The 20,800-nt window shown below is 41.1% G+C and overlaps 1 protein-coding gene across 2 annotated transcripts in view; it reads right to left on the bottom strand.

The window, feature by feature from the left end:
- The window catches only part of LOC126757529 (metabotropic glutamate receptor 2-like), a 213,843-nt gene that overhangs the window by 120,397 nt on the left and 72,646 nt on the right, over positions 1-20,800 (bottom strand). The window contains exon 3 of one of the 2 annotated variants that reach the window (XM_050471511.1): positions 9,655-14,901. In XM_050471511.1, coding sequence (XP_050327468.1) covers positions 9,655-14,596 — 4,942 coding nt within the window. In that variant the 5' untranslated portion in view covers positions 14,597-14,901. Of the gene's footprint in view, positions 1-338; positions 416-9,654; positions 14,902-20,800 lie in introns of those variants that run through there. The other variant, XM_050471512.1, reaches the window with a different exon arrangement.

Below are 20,800 nucleotides of genomic sequence, written 5' to 3'. Positions count from 1 at the left end.
TTAACTTTTTTGTTTTAATTTTTTTATATTTCCTAAATTTGCTTTCGTAAGTTTTTCTTTTTTATGTACTATTTTTTTAATTTTTTATTTTATTTTCTCTTGACTTTAAAATTTTAATTCATTTTTCCTTCTCATAATTTATTTTAATTTTTTTCTTTCATCATTTTCACTTTTTTATTCCTTATAACCGTTATAGTATTTTTTTCACATAATCATTTTTTCAACACCTTCACATTGTTGCACACTTGTCAGCAACTTCTTACTGTAAATTTAATATTTTTCTTTTATTGCTCAACAGATTACAGCGCGCACTGCTTAAACACTGCCATAAATTATACCAATTATGTATGCTTATGCTCAGCTTGTTAACCGCAAGCTTCAACTGTCGTCGCACCGCTTAAATGGGAGCGACTGTTGTCGCACAAGACCGGCGTGTAACTGAAATCCTGCAGCCAGACAAATTTGCTACACGGCGCATTACAGAAAATGTGTGTGAAAGTAAAGTTTGTAAAACGTTACGAACTGGTCGAAAAAGGAGCAAGGCAATCGTGTAAATTTAGTACACAAGCAGCAGTTCGCGACATGCCACAGGGGAGCCAAACTGTTATACGCCATTGGCTGCTGAGCTTAACAGTGCTGTAGTCAGGAGAAAAGTGTGTTACTGGTTGTTTGTGAAAGTGAAACTTTTATGAATGGAAAGACACTTGTTTGCATGCCGCCCACGTGGCAAGCGTGGCTTGTACAGTGAGTGGGGAAAGTGGTTAACAGTTTGTGCTAAAAAGGAGATTGATAACGTTTGCGCTGTACATCAAACCACACTGCTTCTTCTAACATGCTAATATAACAAAGTGGCGCTTTTAAGTGCAAAAAATTAAAATGTAATTTATTAAAAGATTTTGGTGTCCTTAAAAATTTCGTATGACTAAGCACCAATAATATATTTTATTGATGTTTTTTCATCAGTGCATATTCCATTAGCATATGTGTATAACCAATTCTTCAACATATTTTATGCAAATGCTTTATGGTACAAAAACAATTTGCTGCAGGCTTCTTATTTACACTTGCAAATAAGCGCCGTAAAATCACTCACTTCACAAGCAAACTTTGCCGCAAATAAAAAACACACAATAACGGTATTCAATGATAATAAAAAGCGCCCCACAACGCGCCCTCATGCAAAACAAATTCGTTGACAGCCGTAATATGACGAGCAATTGTAATAATGCGTGCTGCAAAACGTCGCTGTAGGAGATGTACTCCGCAGCGGTCAAAGGAATAAGTCAAGCACAATAAAATGGCACCTCAGTCTGGCTATAAAAGTCACACCAGTGCGCATTCACAACAAAACAGTGGTAACGGGACGCTCGTAAACATTTCCGGAAGCGTAAGTGCCCACTTCCTAAAGCATGTTGATACTTACGCACACGCTCACTCGCCCCACATGTCACTCATACGCAGTGGCCCGCGCCATTTAATTTATATTTCCGACACTTTTTTGTTGATTTTTAACGTTTTTGTGTTGGCAGTTAATACGAATTGTGTGATTACTGTTATAAGCATTTGCTGAGCGTTAGTTTACGGCGTGTATTTCTATATGTATGTACGTGTGTGCATACACCGAAGCAGGCGCGTTCATGCAAAACATCATAACTTCCGTTTGCTTGGTTGAGAACTTTACACACAATTAATTCTATTTTATTTTGCAGCAATATTTATTTTTTCATATTAAACATTTAAATGAACACTTGCCCTCACGTTGCGCCAATCGTTAGTGGCATATTCAAGCCATTTAATGGTTTGAATAATTCCAAACCACAATCTATCCAACAAACTTTTAGTTTTGCAACCGCAATAAGCAAATGATGTAGTATAAGTCATTACTTAAATAAAAAAAATATATTTATGGTTTCCTCTACTAATTGCAGTAATCGTGCACTTACACACACAGACGATTTGCCATGTGCTTAACGCTGCCTATTACTAAGCATGTCACTGACACACTGACTGCATTTTGTGGTTTTGAGTAGAAAATTTATTATGAAATCATCAACTCACCATTGATTGATATAAATATTGCGCATAACCTTTAGCAAGTAGTAGTTAAAGAGTGTTGTTGGATATGTGTGTGTATATACACATAAATGTTAATATAGTTGCAACGCCTTACCTGCAATTAAATATGTTTTAATTAATAATCAAGCGTAGAAGTAATACCCTACTGAGATGCATTTTTTAGTTATAGCAAAAAATGCTATAAAAAATTGTGTTTCCGATTTTGATAGGTCAGTTTATATGACAGCTATATGCTATGAATATAAGTAATTATCTATTTTAAATTTCGTGAGGATATCTCCTCAAACAAAAACGTTCGAACAATTGAGTTCGAGGGGTCAGTTTGTATGACAGCTATATGTTATCGATGTCCGATCTGAACGATTCCTTCATATATTGCATTATTGCGTTAGGTAATAACTCATACCAAATTTCGTCCAAAGTTATTTCCTTAACCAAAAAAGTTTTTCATACGAGAACTTAATATTAATAGTTCAGTTTGTTTTACAGCTATACAAGTATGATATAGTGGTCCGATCTGAAAATGTTTTCCAAATATTATAACCCTGCTATGGCAATGTTATCCATGTCAAAATACGTGAAGATATCTCGTCAAATAAAAAAGTTGTATATACAAGGCACTTGAGTTCTATTACTCAGGTTCTATGGTTCTATTGGCCGCTCTGACAAATGAGCAGCTTCTTGAAGAGAAAAGGACGTATGTAAAATTTCAGATCGATATAGCAAAATCTGCGCGACTAGTTCGAATATATGCAGACAGACAGTCAAATGTGATTAAATAGTATTTTGAAGGATCTACTAAGGGTGTTACAAATTAGTGGCAAACATGATATACCCTGTATATAGTACAAAAAAATATAATAATAGGCAATTTTTTTTCTATAATAACAATTTTTGTATAAAGCCGGTAGCAATATTCAAACTGATCTTTCTTTACTACAGTAATTATTTGGAAAATAATTTACTATAAGACTCTGTATAAATACTAATTTTGATAAGTTATGCGTCCCATTTAACAGTCGAGATACATCTTGTGTGATTGCATATCAGCACAATTATTAGAACTTAGTACAAAAGCTCTTAAGGTGCCTTTATACTTATAGAACATACGCCGCAAGGGTTGTTATAACTATTAACTTAAAAAATGTTGTTCTAAAAGCTATAACCGCATTCTACGCTATTAAAGAAGAAAAGCTATAAAAGCTTAACTGTTTGGACTGGCTTGAAAAGCTCTGTCCACATTCTAATATCAAAAGCTTTTGGAGCAGGATTTTATAAACATAAAGAAATGCAAAAAGTCTAAAAGTTTTCTATAACAAATTTAAACGAAGCTTTCAAGATTCTCTTTTGCATTCAGGATGGTAATCGTCAGGAATATGCTTGCTTTAGTACTGGCGCTTTTTAACAACAGTCGAGTGAATGTAAAATATCCTTTAAAAATACCTTGCTGCTCCTACCAAGTTCTGTTAATATAACTGCTGTTAACAGACTTTAAAGTTTGGCAGGAAGATGTTAATGAATTTTCTTTTATTAACATTCTCTGGTGAAATTTTTCAATTGCAGAATGTACATACTATGTGTATATAGCAGAAAACGTAATTAACAGTAATACTGGTAGCAGAATTTATATAGCAGAAAACGGCTACAATAACGCTGTTAGGAAAGGAAGCTGTTAGCAGCATTGAAATACAACAGCGATAGCGCCAGAATAAAATCATGAACTCTGTATTTAGCATTTGCATGCATTTTGAAATCGGATAATTTTTAGTTACGAATCTGCTTGTAAAATATTAAACTAAACCAATCAGAATTTTCATTTGGAACTTTTTGACTAAATTTCTTTTAAATTTTTTCTTTATTTATACTCCATTGTATTTCTGCAGAAATGATGCAACTATAGATATATATTTATATTTACTGCTGGATCTAAATTACAAGCGCTAAATTTTTTATTTTTCCAATTCTCAATTCCCTGCTTTGACTTTCGTTTACCATAAATCTAATTCATTTTACAAATACAATCTGTGCATTGATTGCATATAGTCAAATATATGTCGACGCTTTCAGACATTTGTGCAAAAGATTGAATTTGCATATCCCACATTCGCAATAGTCGTTTGCTCGACAAGCGCAAACAAATACTACAATTGATGCGCGAACTAATTGAAAGCGAAAACCTGCAACAAAGTGCCGCTCTCCGCTAGCGCATGAAATCAAATTAGAGGCAAACATATTGGAGTCAACAAAAAGCGATACAATGGCAAAGTGTGTGCACATATGCGGAAACGCACATGTGTTTCGTATAGAAATGAATGGTGAAATTAAAAAGCGACACAAGCGCGTCCATATGCCAAAGCTGTTTAAAATCAGAAAATCCGGCAGCCACTTTGCGCTGCAGCCACTTAACATTGAAAAGCAATCAAACTGTCAGGGGCCATAAAAATGCAGACGCCGCGCAAGCACGTAACTGTGTGGTTATATGTGTACGTATAACGGCTCATTTGTATCTGTGTATGTGTGTATAGCGAATGCATGTTTGTGGGTGGATGTGTGTATAGTGGAAGCATATGTGTAAATGTGCGAACACCAGCCGCCAAATATGAGCGTTAGCAAGTGCGTTTAATGCAGCTATACATACATACGGCTATACATTTGTGCTGGAATAGTATGCATACACACATATGTGGAAAATCCCAATGCATTTATAGTTTTTCCACGTAAAGCTTCAATTGAGCATAACAACATGGCTTTTATGATGCTTTTATAGCACTCTTAATGCTGTTATTACTTTATTTTTCACACCGGAAATCTTCACGCACACATACAAGTATATTGCTAGTTTTCTATTAAAAGCGATTCAAAGTTTGACTGCAAAGTGTGTTGAGTAGGAGAATGCAACTCCAACAGTCGCGTGTTCAAAGTAGAAAGAGAAATATCGATAATTATAGAACTCCGTCGATGGCTGACGATAACTCTTCATCGAAGCTTTTGATATTTTATGATATGAACAAGAGAAAGTGTTAACTCCAGTTGCACCGAAGCTTGAATACACTTCAGCGGTTCCAGTTTTCCATACAATGACTTTGATCTTTTAGATTGTACGGGAAATACTCGTATATTGTATAGTGATTTGATCTGAAAAAAAATATCAGATATTTTAGCAATGCTTTAAATAATAAATCTTACGAATTTTCGTGCAGATATCTTGTCAGATAAAAAAGTTTCCCATACAAAAACATGGTGCTGATCGTTCAGTTTGTATGGTAACTATGTCCTATATTGATCCGAACTGAACAATATCTTCGAGGATTAGACTCTTGCTTTAGGTAATCATCAGTGCCAAATTTCAAGAGGATATCTCGTTAAACATTTTTTTTTTCATACAAGCACTTTATTCAGATCGTCCAGTTTGTACGGCAGCTGTAAGCTGACATTATCCGATCTGAACACTATCTTCGGGGATTGCATTGCTGGCTTAGACAATAACTTGAGATGAATTTCGTGAAAATATCTCGTCAAATGAGGAAGTTTTCCATACAAGAATTTGATTCCGATCATTCAACGGATTTGAACGGCATCTGTATGATACAGTGGTTCAATATCGGCGGTTTCGACAAATAAGTAGCTTCTTGGAAAGAAAAGGATGTGTGTAAAATTTCAGATGGATATCTCATAAGCTAAAGGACGGACATGGCTAAATCAACTCACTATTAAAGAGAGTCTCCGACGTTTCCTTCTAACTTTTTAAAAACATTGTGCCGAATCCTGTTTAGGGTATATGTGTAAGGCTTCATTGAGTTATACATTTTAGGTAAATTTTTTTAAAAACTATCAAATTGTATATAAAATGCGTGGTACTTTATATCACTGAAAGACTTCATTTAGTCCGTACTACTTTTGAGTACCCAAGAGCACGAAAATTTACGGTTAACAACAAAAGTAAAGCTATTAATTTCTTTACCTTTCCGGCCAGGGTTTACTTTTGAACTTTGCGTGCGACGAAAACTCATATCTTTCACTAATACATACAACATAGGCTGGACCTAGCGCGGCGCAAGTTGCCTGGTTAACTGTAAATTTGCGTAATTGGATGGATCTGTTAGCACAGGAGTCAACACAAACTAACAAGAAAAGTTACAGCCGTAAGCACGTTTGCATATAAATATTCATTTATGGAGAACTATTCAATTTGCAAGCCGCACTTGGCGTTGGGAGAGAGACACAGAGACATGAAAATGCTTGAATTAACCTTGCGAAAGTTTACTTTGCATTTCTTGCTTGCTGTTGTTGTTACTGTTGCGCAATTCAGTTTTTCATGAACGAGAGCTAAGTGTGCTTTCTAACTTGATATCTCTAACCAGATTTTGCAAGGAGTTCAAAAGTGGAAGTGGTAACAAGTGCGGCAGCTTAGAATTAAATATTCGATGGCATCAATGAGTGCAAACCACATATTCAGGTTTTATTTTTAATACTTACAATCTACTACAAAATCTTTAAAATGATTCCCTAACATTTCATGTGCGCCATCAAGATAATTTTGTTATCCTCGTCGTCGTGAAATTCCATTAACATTATTGCTTCCCGTCGACGAGAGTAACTTAACTTTGGTTGCATTTCTTGCGCCAGTTTTTAATTTTTCCCATAAAATAAACACACAGCACACAAGTTTGGCAATTTAATTGTTAACTCCATTACAATTAAGACGAAAACGGACCATACGCACACAAGTTTCACAAAGTTGACCGTCATCACAGTCGCCTGCTCTCGAAGAAAACCCAATAAACTTAACCCGAAATTGTTCTGCCAACTTAAGAAGCAATTAAAGAAAACAATCAAGTGTGGAGCATCACCGGAGAAGCCAACTACTCAGCTGTTTCCTTTCCCATGCAGCACTTGGCACAAGTTGTTGCCTGCTGAGCCTTGGGCCAGGCGAGTGCCTTGTGATTTTCGACAAGATAACAAGTTGCTTATGCGCCTCACTTACTATCAATGTAACTACATGTATTCGTACTTGTGTGTATGTGTATGTGACATCAATAAATACATATGTGTGTATATGTATTTGTGTAGCTTTGTATGGATAAGCAAACGACCAGCAACTAAGAGAGAGCATTCTGCTAATATTTTCTTTGCGGTCCGGTGAATGTTGCTGATTTTGAGGCTGAGCTCATGTATCACAAAATTAAGTTTATTAGAGTATACATAACCTTGCTCTCCACTGAAATTATATTAAAAAAATATATATTTTTAAAACTGCTGCTTCCCAACTAAACTCGACAACGTTTAATTAATTTTAAAAGAAATTTCTAAATTTCTACCATTAACTTCTGTAAAATAGCTAATCTTCTGAGCAGTGACCCGCCCTAATGAAATTATGCTACATACATTGTAACACACTCGAAATCAAACGTGCTCGTGTCTTTCTATTGTCTTTCGAGCGGTTATAAATTATTACAAGCATACATCCGAGCTCTAAGACCAACACACATGTGAAGAAAGTATGTGTAGAGAGCGAATACAATGAACTCACGGCGGGGTAACAGTAAATATTTGAAGGTTCGCAACGCTACCGGAAAATTACATTTCGCAGGAAAATAAAATCCCTCATAATAGGCTTACACTGACCAATTCTTGCGATAAACGAAAAAATGAACAAGACATGGGCCTTACCCAGCAGTAAATTGAACTGCATACACGCTAGATGCCTTACGTACAGATAAGACCGGTCTGTCTCACCACAGAGACAGCGCGCTTTGCTATGAATGTGGAGCTGTCAACAACACACAAAAACGCTGAGGAAGCCGAGAGACTGCTGGTCACATTTGAATTATTTCCAAAATGTTTGGAACTTTTTCCTTGAGAAGTTGCTACACATCCATTTTACACCGCTTCAACAAGGCTAATGATAACAACAGCATATGTCTGCATATAATCATTTATTACGTCTCTTTGTAGGTACGTCTAAGTGCATCGATAAGCTTTTATGGCGATTTCAGCACGCATGGCTGAATCGGTAACGTATTTTTGTGCCAAGCAGTTGTAGCTTTACAGCCGCTTGGTCGCTTAAGCTTACACACAGCATAAACATGTGTGCGCTAAAGCGCGCCTAACCTGCAAGCAAGATGCGTTTCCGCTCAGCCTACCAACATCAAGGACATTTTAGTGATTTACGATGCTGACCCTCGTGCGCCGAGTGCTCAGTATCAGCCGCATGGCGTTCAGATAAGCAGCCAGACACGCTGTAGGAGATGGGGTACCTTGCTGTTTCCTATTATAGATGCTAAGATTTATTTCATGAGCTTGTACTAAGCACGCATGGGTAAGTGTCTATCGAAGCGCCATAAGGTAAGCCTAAAGAGCAATACCATATGAGGTTTGAGGGTCAGGCCATTTCTTTATAGTTAACAATTATATGAACAAGCATTTCACTTATCTTAGCTTTATTCAATACAATTATATTGGGCTTGTGAATACCCGCGACAGGAATCTTGCTAGGAATAAGAAGACTAAAAAAAGCAATTATCTAAGTAACCAGTTCTAGGGTTACCATGTACCTGAAGTGGGTATGCTAGTCCAGAAATAAAAAAAAAACGATTTTTTATATTTTTTATGTACAATTATTCGAGAATATGTTTACAAGATGATTTTTAAAAATTAAATTTTTTTTCAGTTTCGCAGCTTCTTGAAAGCGACATTCGTACTATTAACGAATCCATTATTGTTTTATTTTTCAGGGTAGAAATCATAACGAAGCGAACATAGCCTTTTATTCTTCTACTTCAAGGACGCATAACACAATTAAAAATATATTTTTTTTTGTTTTGGAATTAAATTTGTATAAAGAGTATAGTCGCTGCCGCGAATGGGAGACATCCATCTGCAACCAGCCGATACAGTAAAATATCTATACTGGATAGGAAGCTTTCATGGAAGCCGAATATTGAAAAGAGAGCAAGAAAGGCATTGATTGCCTTGTACTGCTGTAGAGAAGCCATTGGCAAAAGGTGGAATCTCTTACCGAAAGTGAAGGAGAGGGGCAGTGAGCTTCTTCACGAATGGGTCAAAGCTTGGTGGGAAGGTTGCTACTGTATCTACTGTCGAGAGCTCTCTAACATCTCCAGCTTCAGACTTCCTGACTATTGCAGTGAATTCCAGGCCGAGGTTGCAGTCATTAAGGTTGCAATCGATTTACTGCCTCCTTCAGAGAAGTGACCTACTAGCTACTAGATACTAGCCTAAAAGCCTAACCTCGCTATCAATAGCATCGAATGCATTTGTGATAAGACTGGTATTGGTGCCAGGCCACAGCGGAATCGCAGGAAACTTTGAAGCTGATGAGCTAGTAAGGAAATTAGCCTTAGAGTCGTTATCGGTAGAATGGGAGCGAATCGGTGCTCTCTTATCCTCGCGGTCTACTGTTAAATAGTGTACAATCGGTACATGAGCTGTCGCAAATTTGTATTTCCTGCTTGAATAAATTCAAAAAGCTTCCAATTTACAATACTATATCGCCTCACTAATATCGCCTTAAAGTCTTATCCTTGAGCATTTAAATCGGTTTGATTTTCGTGCACTTACCTTTAATGAAATCAACCGCCATCTCCAGCCCATACGTGTCCTTATCGCAATCGTCCAGTATGTGTGCGCCCAACGTTACATTCGGCAACAATTGCTGTTTATTCACCTGGTCGAGCGTGTAGAGCATGGCCTCGAGTGCTTGTATGCCACCTTGGGGCATGATAGGGCCACAAGTGATGCTGTCCTCGCGTGAGTGGACCATCATAAGGCCGCCGAGTATGACGTCGCCCTCCATAACCGAAGCGTGTTTGACGGGCCAAGCAGCGCCGCCCGGTGTGGCAGTAGCACCAATTGTGGGAGTAATCAACGCTGGTGTTGTAGAAAACAGTGCATACTCCGTTGCAGTACTCGTTGCCGTGGTGAGGGCTGCGAAATTGGGCAATACAAAGAATGAAGTGTCCGTCGTCGTGGTCGGCATGTCGTTTATCGTCACATTTGCCGCTATCGCCGCTCGCATCACTGATTGCACTGGCACTTTGGTGTACATTGCATCGGACACCACTGCTGTTGGTATTGTCGTTGCCGTGGCATTACTTGCTGTAGTTTTTGGTGTTGTATTCACGGATATTAGCGGCGGCATGACAGCCCGCATTGTAGCAGTTGAAATTGAGTCGGTTGTGCCAACAGTTAGCTCTGCATCATGCCATTGCATATCTTCAGGTGTCGTCCATGCTGTTGTAGTCCTTTCCAATATTTGCTTAGCAGTTGTGACGTAGTGTGCTTCCTCTTCATTGACATCAACATACGTTTTGTGTGTGGGTGTGTGCGCTGTGGTGTTGCTGATAGCATCACTATTCAGAGCGTGAAAACCTGCGCCGGAATTATCTCCTGTTTGATTGGAAAATGTTGCACCAGTAACGCCATATTCGTGCCCATCCACCGCTGTCAAATTAACGGCTTTATAATCGCGCTCTCTTGGCAGCTCAGCCCTTTCCATTTGCGCGGCCTGAGCGTTGGTCTTTTCATTTTGACTGGCTTCAAAATTTCCATCTGCTGTTACCTTTTCGCGCCAATCGTTGGCGTTGAATTTGTTCTCCATTGTGTTTTCCGCGACGTGCGCTGGGCGCGGGCTCATTGTTTCCATTGGCTTTGTGGCTGGCGTGCTGCTTTTAAACGGTTCCAGTATTATCGATTTTTCGCCTGCATTCCACTCACTTTCTGCCTCCACAATCGCTTTTCCATCCGCTGTCAATAGCGTGTCATTCAGCTTCAGCGCTTCACCCGTTCGCATGTCGGGCCGACGTATGTAAGCCGTTAAGAGATTGTGCTGCTGCTGCCACTCCGCAATGGTCTCACCCTCAGCGCTCAGCCCACCATTGTCAGTGTGTGGCAGGGGCAAAATTGATTTGCTCTGTTGTTGCTCAGCCTTAGCCTGCGCACCATTCAGGCGTGCTAAATAATCGTTGTCAATCCCTTCCGCGCTTACAGTCTGCTGCGCGCCTTCGTTTGCTCTGTCTGCTTTTAACTCATCAAATGGCGGTTCATTGCCATTATGCGCTGACTGCTCGCAATTATCTGGTTTAGTTGCTGCAGTTGTCGGCTCTTGTGCCACTTCCATTTGTGCAGATTTCTCTGTTGTTGACGTTGACGCGCTTCGCTGGGCTTTTGTAAGGTTCAACATTGCTGGCTCGGCGTTCTCTTCCTCTGACATATTTTCACCGTTTCGCCCTGAGGCAGCATGTGATTTGTGCGCCAGTGTTGCTTCAATTTCCCTATTACTCAAACTATTGTGTATTGATATTTCAAAAGCTGGCATTTCTTCTGTGTCAACGCCATGTTTATCCGACATCAATCGCTGTCTCACATCTACTCTTTCCACCATTTCCTTAGACAACAGCAGATTCGTGCCGTTATGCACCTCACGTCGGTTTTCAGCAACGTGCGCGTCTCTTGTGGCATTTGACGTGATATTTGTCATATGTAAGAGCTGTATACCAGCCATTACTCTAGATTTATTTGCTTGACGTTGTCCATTAAAGTCAGCGTTGCTGACATCCACGTCTTGTTGCGCATCAATTGGCTGCTGCTCTGCTTGTTTGCCCTCTAGTCCAGCAAGCCGCATTGCTGTCGGTACTTTATTCCACTCAACCGGCGGCCATCCATTCAGGGCAACCACTGTCGCACTGTTGTCTCGATTGTTTGCATACTTCAAGGCGCGCTGCTGTTCCTCAGGCATTTGTCCTTCACTCGGTTCGCCGTACGTTGCATTTTTGCTTGTACTTGCTGCTTGTTTAGCCACGCTATCGGCTATCATTTGCTCAGTCTCTGTTTGCTGCCATGAGTTGGCCTCCGCTGTTGACTTGTCGACTTGAAGCTGTGCAATTTTCTTTGGCATTGTACCGCCAGTTGAAGTTATAAATATTTTGGCGCTTTTAGCGCCACTATTTTTACTTTCCACAAGGTTGCCTGTTGCGACCGTGATGGGTTCGTTTACACTTGTGGATTCCCACTTCTCGACGCGCGTTGCTGAAAGCTGGGATTGTAAATTCCTTCGCTTTGCAGATGTCTCATTGCACGCTACTTCCAGCTGCAGCTCGCCTAACTTGCTGTGCTCGTTTGCTGTGTTTGAGTCTTGTGCTGCATCTGTAAGAAGTTTTGCTCTACTTGCGGCTTCTTGCTTATGACTGCCAAACTGCTTGTTTTTTGCTCCCACTTCGCTCAGCGCTGGAGCCTCGTGTAAAATAGAATACACTTTATTTAGCTTCTCCGCAAATTTGCCGCTTTCCATTTGTGCGACTTCCGTATTCAATAGCGCTTCCGCTTGACTAAAGCTTTTAGGTCCAACTACAGTGTTTCGCTCTTCCACCTCCTTCGTTTTTTGTTGTCCTGTCAGCTCTGCCAAGAAGTCGCTTTTCGTTTCTAAGTGCTCGCTTTGTTGTTGCAGCTGCTCCGTGTGTACATTTAAGCCTTGCGCTTGCTGTTGTGGGCGTACTAAGTACATGGCTTGCCCTAAGTACCTTTGCTGCCGCGTCAGTTGGCTTTCACTGAATGACTTTTGCGGTTGCCGCCGTTGTTGGTATTGCGCTTGTTGCTCACCTTGCACAATGGCCCCTAATCGCTTAGAGTATTTTGTTAGTTTACAATCCTCCTGGGTAGTTTTCAGTGCTTGCTGTGCTTCTGCAGCCTCTTTGCTGGCATCGTTTTGCGTTGCGCGCTCATGTTTTGCTTGCTCATGTCCTGTCATCGATTCAATTGTCATGGTTGTCGAATCATTCTTTATCTGCTTATCGCATTTCAATGACTTTGCATTTTTATTGATAAAATTCAGCTTTACATTTAAATCCGTCAGCGGCGTTAAGCGCCTTTCAGTGTTGTTATTATCCTCTCCGCGCCGCACTTCGCCGCCTTCGCTCTTAGCATTCAGCTCATTTGGCAACTGTTCAGCTAGCGGGTTCTGAGATTGAATGGCATGCGGTCCATTCCCACGCGGAGTCGTCTGCAACAGCTGAGTTGGCACGCTGTCAGTTCTAAAGTCACTTTTAGCTGGATAATCCGCAGTTGTTTGCGAGACAAACGCTGTCCTCGTTGCCACCACCGCAATGCTTTGCGCACTCGTCGCATCGCTGTGGTCGCTTTGAAATTGCGTTGAAGTGAAATTTCTGGAATTTGTGTTATTTATTTTGCTTTTGACTGAATTCGCCCTCGCATGCTCGGCGCCCGTCAGAACTATATCTGCAGTTGGGTCTACTGCACGCATTGTTGCTGCTGTTGGCATGCGAGTTGCCGGCATAACAAATTGCAACATTTGTGTGTCGCGTTTATTGGTTACCTTGTCGGCTGAGGTAATTACAGCGTCATCGTCCACACTATAATCAACGCCATCATCGTGCTCAGCAGAAAGTTGGTCATCAGCGTGCCGATTAGCTGGCGCAGCAGTGCCGCTATTCCCAAGGCCAATCTGTGCGCTTAGCCTGCTCACCTGTGCTGTTTTAGTTGCAGTTGTTGTTTGTGTTGTAAGGAATTCCATTTGTTTGTTGCTTTGCGCGCTTCCTTCAATACGCCCGCTCAGCGTCTTTCCCTCTAACTCTTTTTCATTGCCATTTATGTACTTTGTACTGCCAATTATTGGTGTTTGTTGCTGTTGTTCCCTTTCTGCTGATTGTTGTGGTTGAGTAGATTTTGTGCGCTGCTCTATGCGCTCAATTTCCGCTTGATGCCGCTTCCCCAAAGGTCGCACATCAATTGCTTGACGCCACTTAGTTGCACTAGCATTGTGTTTGTTGCTGCTGCCGCCATTAGTGTAGCTGTTGTTCGCCGCCATATAATTCGTTGTTACAAGTTTATTATTGCCAGTTGTTGATGACATTGGCAGCACTTTGCTGGGGACGCGGTGGCGCGCAGTTGTAAAGTTTCGCACAGTTGGCGTGGTTGGCCGCCGCAGTGACGCGGTTAAAAATGTTTGCAACTTTTGCTTCTGCGGTCGCATTTCGCTAGCATTACGCGTTAATTGCTCAACGCGGTAATTTATCGCAGCTGTGCTCATTTCCTGCTTAAGCGCGCGCCTTTTGCTCACAATACCACCTTCGTGCGCCAACGCGCCCCCATCAGCGCTGGCGTCATTACTGTAATTCAGTTGCGTTGCTCTTAACAACTCAGTTGCGCGCGCTTCCCAGGCTGACATCTTATTTTCTGCACTAATTACATTTGATTTATGAGCTACATTTGAATGCAGTTGCAGCGCGTCCTTTGCGCCAGCGGTGTTAGTGCCAGCTGCTGCTGATGCGTGCGTGCCCTCGCGCTGCTGAATAACGACGCTCCCTTGGCTGGAAGTTGCTGCTATTGTTATGTGTAAGGGAAGTAGTAATATCAACATTGTCGTTATAGTGATCATGTTAGCGAAGGTCTGTCGTCGCGTTGCACTTGGCAAATTTCTGCTTCCGCCACTAACTCGGTTGCGAGTTCCCATGGTGTGGCTGCGCAGTGCGCAGCGTCGGCGCGTCATGTGAGAAGCGTCTGCTGCGTGCAGTCGTCGTTGTGCTTGTCGTTGTTGTAGCGTACGTCTTGGAAACGCTGTCGCAGCGCGGGATTTTTGTAAGTCACTGGCCGTTGCATACAGCGTATGCGTATTCGTAGATTGTGCGAGCGCTACGTTTGTATGGATTATTGCTTCAGTGAGGTTAGCGCATTGAGTTTTGTTACGAAATTTGTTACACTTCTCTCAAAATCACAATCATTTTGTTGCTGTTTCTAGCTTTTAACCGCCTTATCCTCAATTGAGGCCCTAAACTGCCTTCAGCTCGTATTCATCTGCAAAAGAGAAGCGAAAAACTGCATGATTAGGTATGGTAGCCAGCTTATTGTGATTAACATATGAAATAATCACGTATTAATTTTTGGAATAGACAATTACACTAGTTTACAGTTATTTTGCGACTGTGATGTTAGAGCTTGTTTCCTGTTACTTTTGGGTTGCTAAAACCATAGCGATAGTAAACATTTCCTAACACGCTTCCTTGTAAAATGTGGTCGGACGAAAGCATGCCCAACGATTGTAATTTAAGTGTTATCTGCTCAAGCAAGAAAATAAACACCCCAGGTTCTATCGAGCGTATTGTGTGAAAGATTAAAACTCACTATCAACAAACTGATTAGACCTTAGGCCTGGAATATCAACAACCGACCAGATATTCATCATGCGCCAAGTCTTGAAAAATACTCGTCAAAAGAGAATCGACACACACCACCTCTTTGTCGATGTGAAAGCTGTTTTTGACAGCACGAAAAGGAGCTGTCTTTATACCGCGATGTCTGAATTTGGTATCCCCGCAAAACTAATTCGGCGTAAACTAACGTTGAGCAATACCAAAAGCACCGTCAGGATCGCGAAGAACAGACAATGCAACGTCCTGTCGTTCAACTTCTTCAATCTACTGCTGGAGTAAATAATCCGAGCTGCAGAGCTAGAGCAGGTACAATCTTCTATTAGTTGATATCATTGGCCTCAACACCCACGCCGTTGAATCTGCTTTCTCCAGACTGGATAAGGAGGCAAAGCAAATGAGTCTGGTGGTGAACGAGGGCAAGACGAAATATCTCCTGTCATCAAACAAACAGTCGTCGCACTCGCGACTTGGCTCTCACGTTCCTGTTGACAGTCATAACTTTGAAGTTGTAGTTAATTTCGTCTATCTTGGAACCAGCATTAACAGCAACAACAATGTCAGCCTCGCAATCCAACGCAGAATAACTCTTGCCAACAAGTGCTACTTTGGACTGAGTAGGCAATTGAGAAGTACTATAAAGTCCTTTCTCGACAAACAAAGACCAAACTCTACAAGTCACTCATTATTCCCGACCTGCTATATGGTGCAGAGGCATGGACGATGATGAGTCGACGTTACGAATTTTCGAAAGAAATATTGAGCTGTACGACATGACCGTCATATAATGTCATACGTAAGGACGAAAACACTCCAGCTCTGAAAATATTCGACGCAATACCCGCCGGGGGAAGTAGAGGAAGAGATTCCGTTGGAAAGACCGGGTGGAGAAGGACCTAACCACGCGTGGAATATCCAATTGGCGCCACGTTGCGAAAAGAAGAAACGACTGGCGCGCTGTTGTTTAGCTATATAAGCATTGTCTACGCCAGTAAAGAAGAAGAAGAAAAAGTTAAGGGGTGGCGGAAAATTTAAAGATTTGAATTTTGTATTCAGAACGCCAGAAGCATCCCACAAACTTCTTAACACCTCAGTTGCAAATTTTTCCTTCAGATTTGTTGAGTAGTGCTATCAACGCACTACAGCACTCTGGTTTGAAAACAAGGCCCTCTCAGAACATTAATCGTTCTGGCTAGATTGAATTTTCCGAGTGCTCGATCTATCTAGCAACCGGCTTCACACTATTCTCAACTTACAACTGAAAGACCTTTAAATCCTTGGAATCCCACTCTCTCTATGTTAGCTGTTATCTCGTTATTGTTTACCTTTCATGGCATAATTTAATAATAAATTAACTGAAGCAGCAAGGTAAACATCTCTTCCACCCACATTTTCCAACATAAATTTACCGCTTAGTTGCGGTCAGCAGATACTTAAATTTTCAGCCAGTTACGCGTAATTGCCGTTCCATAATCGCTGAACGCCCGACTAATAGCGGATGCAATAATCGTAATAATAATTATAAGGACGATAATCCGATTACCGATGACGGATGCGCACAATTTAGCAGCTGGACTTAACCGTTACTTAAGCGCGCACACAACGCCGATAACCGCAGCCGGAACACATAAAGCGGCGCGTAGGTGTGCTTTCAAATTGCGTGCTTGTGCATAAGTACGAAATAATAACAACAAAGCGGTGTGTAAACAGCAGTTGCCATTTAATTGTAACTTTTGAACTTGCGAATTAATGGTCATGAAACAGTTAGCTCGGGGAGGAAGCGGAGGGTATAACGAGCGGAATACCATGTGGGAATATTTATTTTTTATGAGCTTTTAAGCGCCTGAAAATGCGCATTTCAGGTATCTATGAAGGCATGGTCGGAATGTAGGTGAAGATAAAGTGAGTTACTTGTCAACTGAAATTTCCTTTGTGACGCAAAGTTCAAAGTTTAGCATAATCTATTTTAGAATAAAAATAATAAATTCAAAACTTTTCAGACTCCGCTCAAGGGTTCTTACCAGACACTGATCGATAGGCATTTATTCTAAGGCTAAAAACCTTGTCGCACGCTAGTTGTCAAAGTTCTTTGAAGGAGAATGAGATGGAAACATCCGAGCACTATCTCCTCCGTTGTCTAGATTTGCAAAACTGATGATGAAACATCTTACCTTCGGCGAACTAGGAGACATAGCCGAAAATTACATTAGCTCAACTTAAGCTGACTTAGCTCAATTCAAACTGAGTCTCAAAAAATTCGTGATAGGCACAAAGTATTTCGGCGATGTGCAAAGGTCTTATGATTCAGTATATACGCGGTTAATGTGATAACGCTGTTATCAGTGAGTAGTCTAGCTTACTATTTAGAGAGAGAGAGAGAGAGAGAGAGAGTATCTCTCACTCTTCATTTGACTCTTGACTCACTAATAATTCGAACGAACAACAAATTTTCAACTCGCTAACTCACATTAAATTTTCTTACTGGCCATTAACAGCAATGACCCAACGCCTGGACGAAAGTTGCGGCGCTTAATACAAGCATGTGCAAGCGCGCTCGTGTTGAAATGAAAGTGTACAGCGAAAAAATTCTAAACTCAAGGTAACACACCGTCAGCAAAATGCTTTCAAATGAATATCAACGTCATGGGAGCGCGAGGCATGTTGAGCGCGCGCGTTGAGTTTGGGTAATGACGCGTGTAGCTGGCGGATATGAGCAGCGCTTTTAAGCGGAAGCGTTGTTGTTAGTTAGTTTCCAAATGCAAAGGTGAAATGGCAAGTATAAGTGGTGGAAGCGTTGTGAATCGCTGGGTGTTGGCGCGTGAAAGCGTTAAGTAAAGGTGACACTCTTTTCCGGCTCGTAACTCTTAACGCCCCACAGTGCAGCTGCCACAAAGAGGGTGTCAGACATTTCGTTTGTAGCGCATAAATGAAAGGGCTGCTATTTTGCAATTTGTTGTTTTTCATTCTATTTTTATTCACATCATTATGAGTGCTGGCAAATGCTTGTTTGTTAGGCGATTTGTATTTCTTTGCATTTAGTTGGGATTTTAAATAAAAACCAAAATTTTTCGCGATTTTGGTTCGCCAGTTTTATAAGTCTTCCAAACTCAAAAGTAGAAAATCAGGCCCAAACAGCTTCGAACTCTAGATTAAGACCTAGTCAACACGCATGTTTCAGGGTATTTACAGAATGCTACTAATTTCCAACCTTCAAAGTCCTCCTGAGTGGATTGTACCATAACTGATGACAGTATATGAAGGATGTTTAAGGCTTAACTATGTGCCCATCCTTTGGGGAGCGGCGTGAGTCTTATTCACATCAAAGGCGAGCAAAGAAGTCCCCTTTATTCGGAAGAATATAGACCAATCAATCTAACTTCATTCCTTCTGAAGACACTCGAGAAAATTTTAGATGTCTACATTAGAAACAAGATTTCGTGGGCTAACTTATCGAAGGCACAACACACCTAAAAGATGGGTAGATCAATGGAGACTGCATCTCACTCGCTAACCAACTAGGCTTCGGCAAAATTAATGCATAATGAATCGCAGCCAAATAGCATAGATTAACAGGAACAGGAACTCCACATGGGGGTGCACTGTCGCCCGTCCTATGGTCACTTATAGCAAATGACCTTCTGAGGAAATTTGAAAGAAGTGTACCTAAGGTGATAGCCTATGCAGACGATGAAGCTGTACTTGTGACGGACAGGTTCATAGACACAATTAGTAGCGTCGTGTATTCACCTCTAAGGATCATACACCAACCGTCGATATCGGCAAACTTAGAGGTAAACGCCGGTAAGACGGATGTGGTACTCTTTACACGGTTCCCGAGACCCAAGGAGGGAATAATTTTGTTTAGCAAACTGATGTGGAAATTCAATGTAGAGGAGAGAGTGAGAAAGGCCAGTGAAGAAACATCTGGGGTCTACATGAGACCTGAGAACCTGACCTAATGCCTTGGTGAACCGCTGTCAGCAAAATCTGATACAGAAAACCGTTGGAGTTAATACAGGGACTCGCTGTTCTATTTTTGACAGGAGCGCTAAGAACTACTCCAACGGCTGCACTCGAAAGGACCACCAAACAACAATGAAGAGCTCTGTAGTAAAATCAGCTGCTAGATTAGCGGCGTTAAGTGACTTCTCTAACACGATGTTTGGACATAACTCTAGAAGTAGGTAGTTAGTGGATTAAATAGACCACAGTCCCTGTGCTTTATTTGGAAGGAAAGGTTTCAAGCCACAGGACGCAAGAGCATACGACGCGCCAGCGAAATTCACAACATCTATACAGGCGGATCAACTATGACCAAAGGAATGGAAGTCGGAATCTATTGCTCAGAGCTGGATCTTAGGTAACCTCCAAGCTTTACGAATATTGTAGTATTTTCTAGCCGGAAGCCGTTGCGGTTGCGGAATCGGTTGCGGTAGCTATCAATGCAGGAAACAACATAAAGAAGATTATTATATAAGTACGTATATCGATAGCCAGGCGGCAATTAAGGTATATTCGTAGAAGTAGCGAAGCAATAGATATAACGGCTGCATATATCCTGGTGCGCTGTTGTTAACTCAGCAAATACCGCGTTTTCTACTCCGGTAAAGAAGAAGAAGATATATTCTGGGTTCTAACCTACAAAGGAATCCCGGGAAACAAAATAGCTGAAGAGATTGCCAAAAGTGCCTTGTGGCTACTGAACCATTACTGTAATCAAACCAACAATTTTCGCGTTTAAAGTTTAAAGTCTCAATTAAAGCGAGGTATCTAAGCGCCACGGACAGACAAAGTTACAAACTCCAACATTCACTTTCCACGCCCACCACACAAAATGCGAGCCACAGCAAAGACCACCCCAGATAGTGAAGGCGTGGTTAAGCGGTTGGCTATTTAATTAAAAATTTCATCAATGCAGAGCACAGTTCAGCACTTCGTTAGTAGTCGGTAATAAATAGCCGGCAGCAGACGCTGTGACTAGGACAACAAGCAGTCGGTGTAAATACAACAATTCGGTGTAAATACAACTAAATACAACAAGTGCAACAACATCAAAGCAGGAGCACATTATTTAGATGTTTTGCGAAAATAGAACAAAAAACGCTTAAAGAGCCGCCAGCACAAAGCGGGTCAATTAAAGTTCACAGCGCAAATTGGTGGGCCGTTGGGCGCGAGTAGGCGGCGACGATGGGCGTATAAGTGCTGCCGCCACTGCGAAGCGATTGATTCACTCGCAGCTTCTTGCGCAGTGGTAAGTGCTCCAAGTGGATCTCGTATTTATTTTCTAATGGCGCAATTGCTTTCGGCTGTTGGCCGTAAAGTCAGCCGTGCTGCGTTTGAGGCAATGCCGCAGCAAGTTTTTGCTTTAAATTTTACACAGAAGCTTCAGGCCAACAAATGCAGCAGGAAGTGGTGCCGTCGCGTAATAAATTCATTAAATTTGTATAAATCGCAAAATTTAACGATTTAATTAGTACTGCAACACTTGCTTGCTGAGCTGAAATTCCGGTGGAAATTGATTTCAAAATGTGTTTGGAAAGATTGTG

This window comes from Bactrocera neohumeralis, chromosome 4 (genome assembly GCF_024586455.1).
Source record: "Bactrocera neohumeralis isolate Rockhampton chromosome 4, APGP_CSIRO_Bneo_wtdbg2-racon-allhic-juicebox.fasta_v2, whole genome shotgun sequence".
Classification (NCBI taxonomy): Eukaryota; Metazoa; Arthropoda; class Insecta; order Diptera; family Tephritidae; genus Bactrocera; species Bactrocera neohumeralis.
The sequence above is the reverse complement of the archived record's forward strand: the minus strand, read 5'-3'. Positions and strand labels throughout refer to the sequence as shown.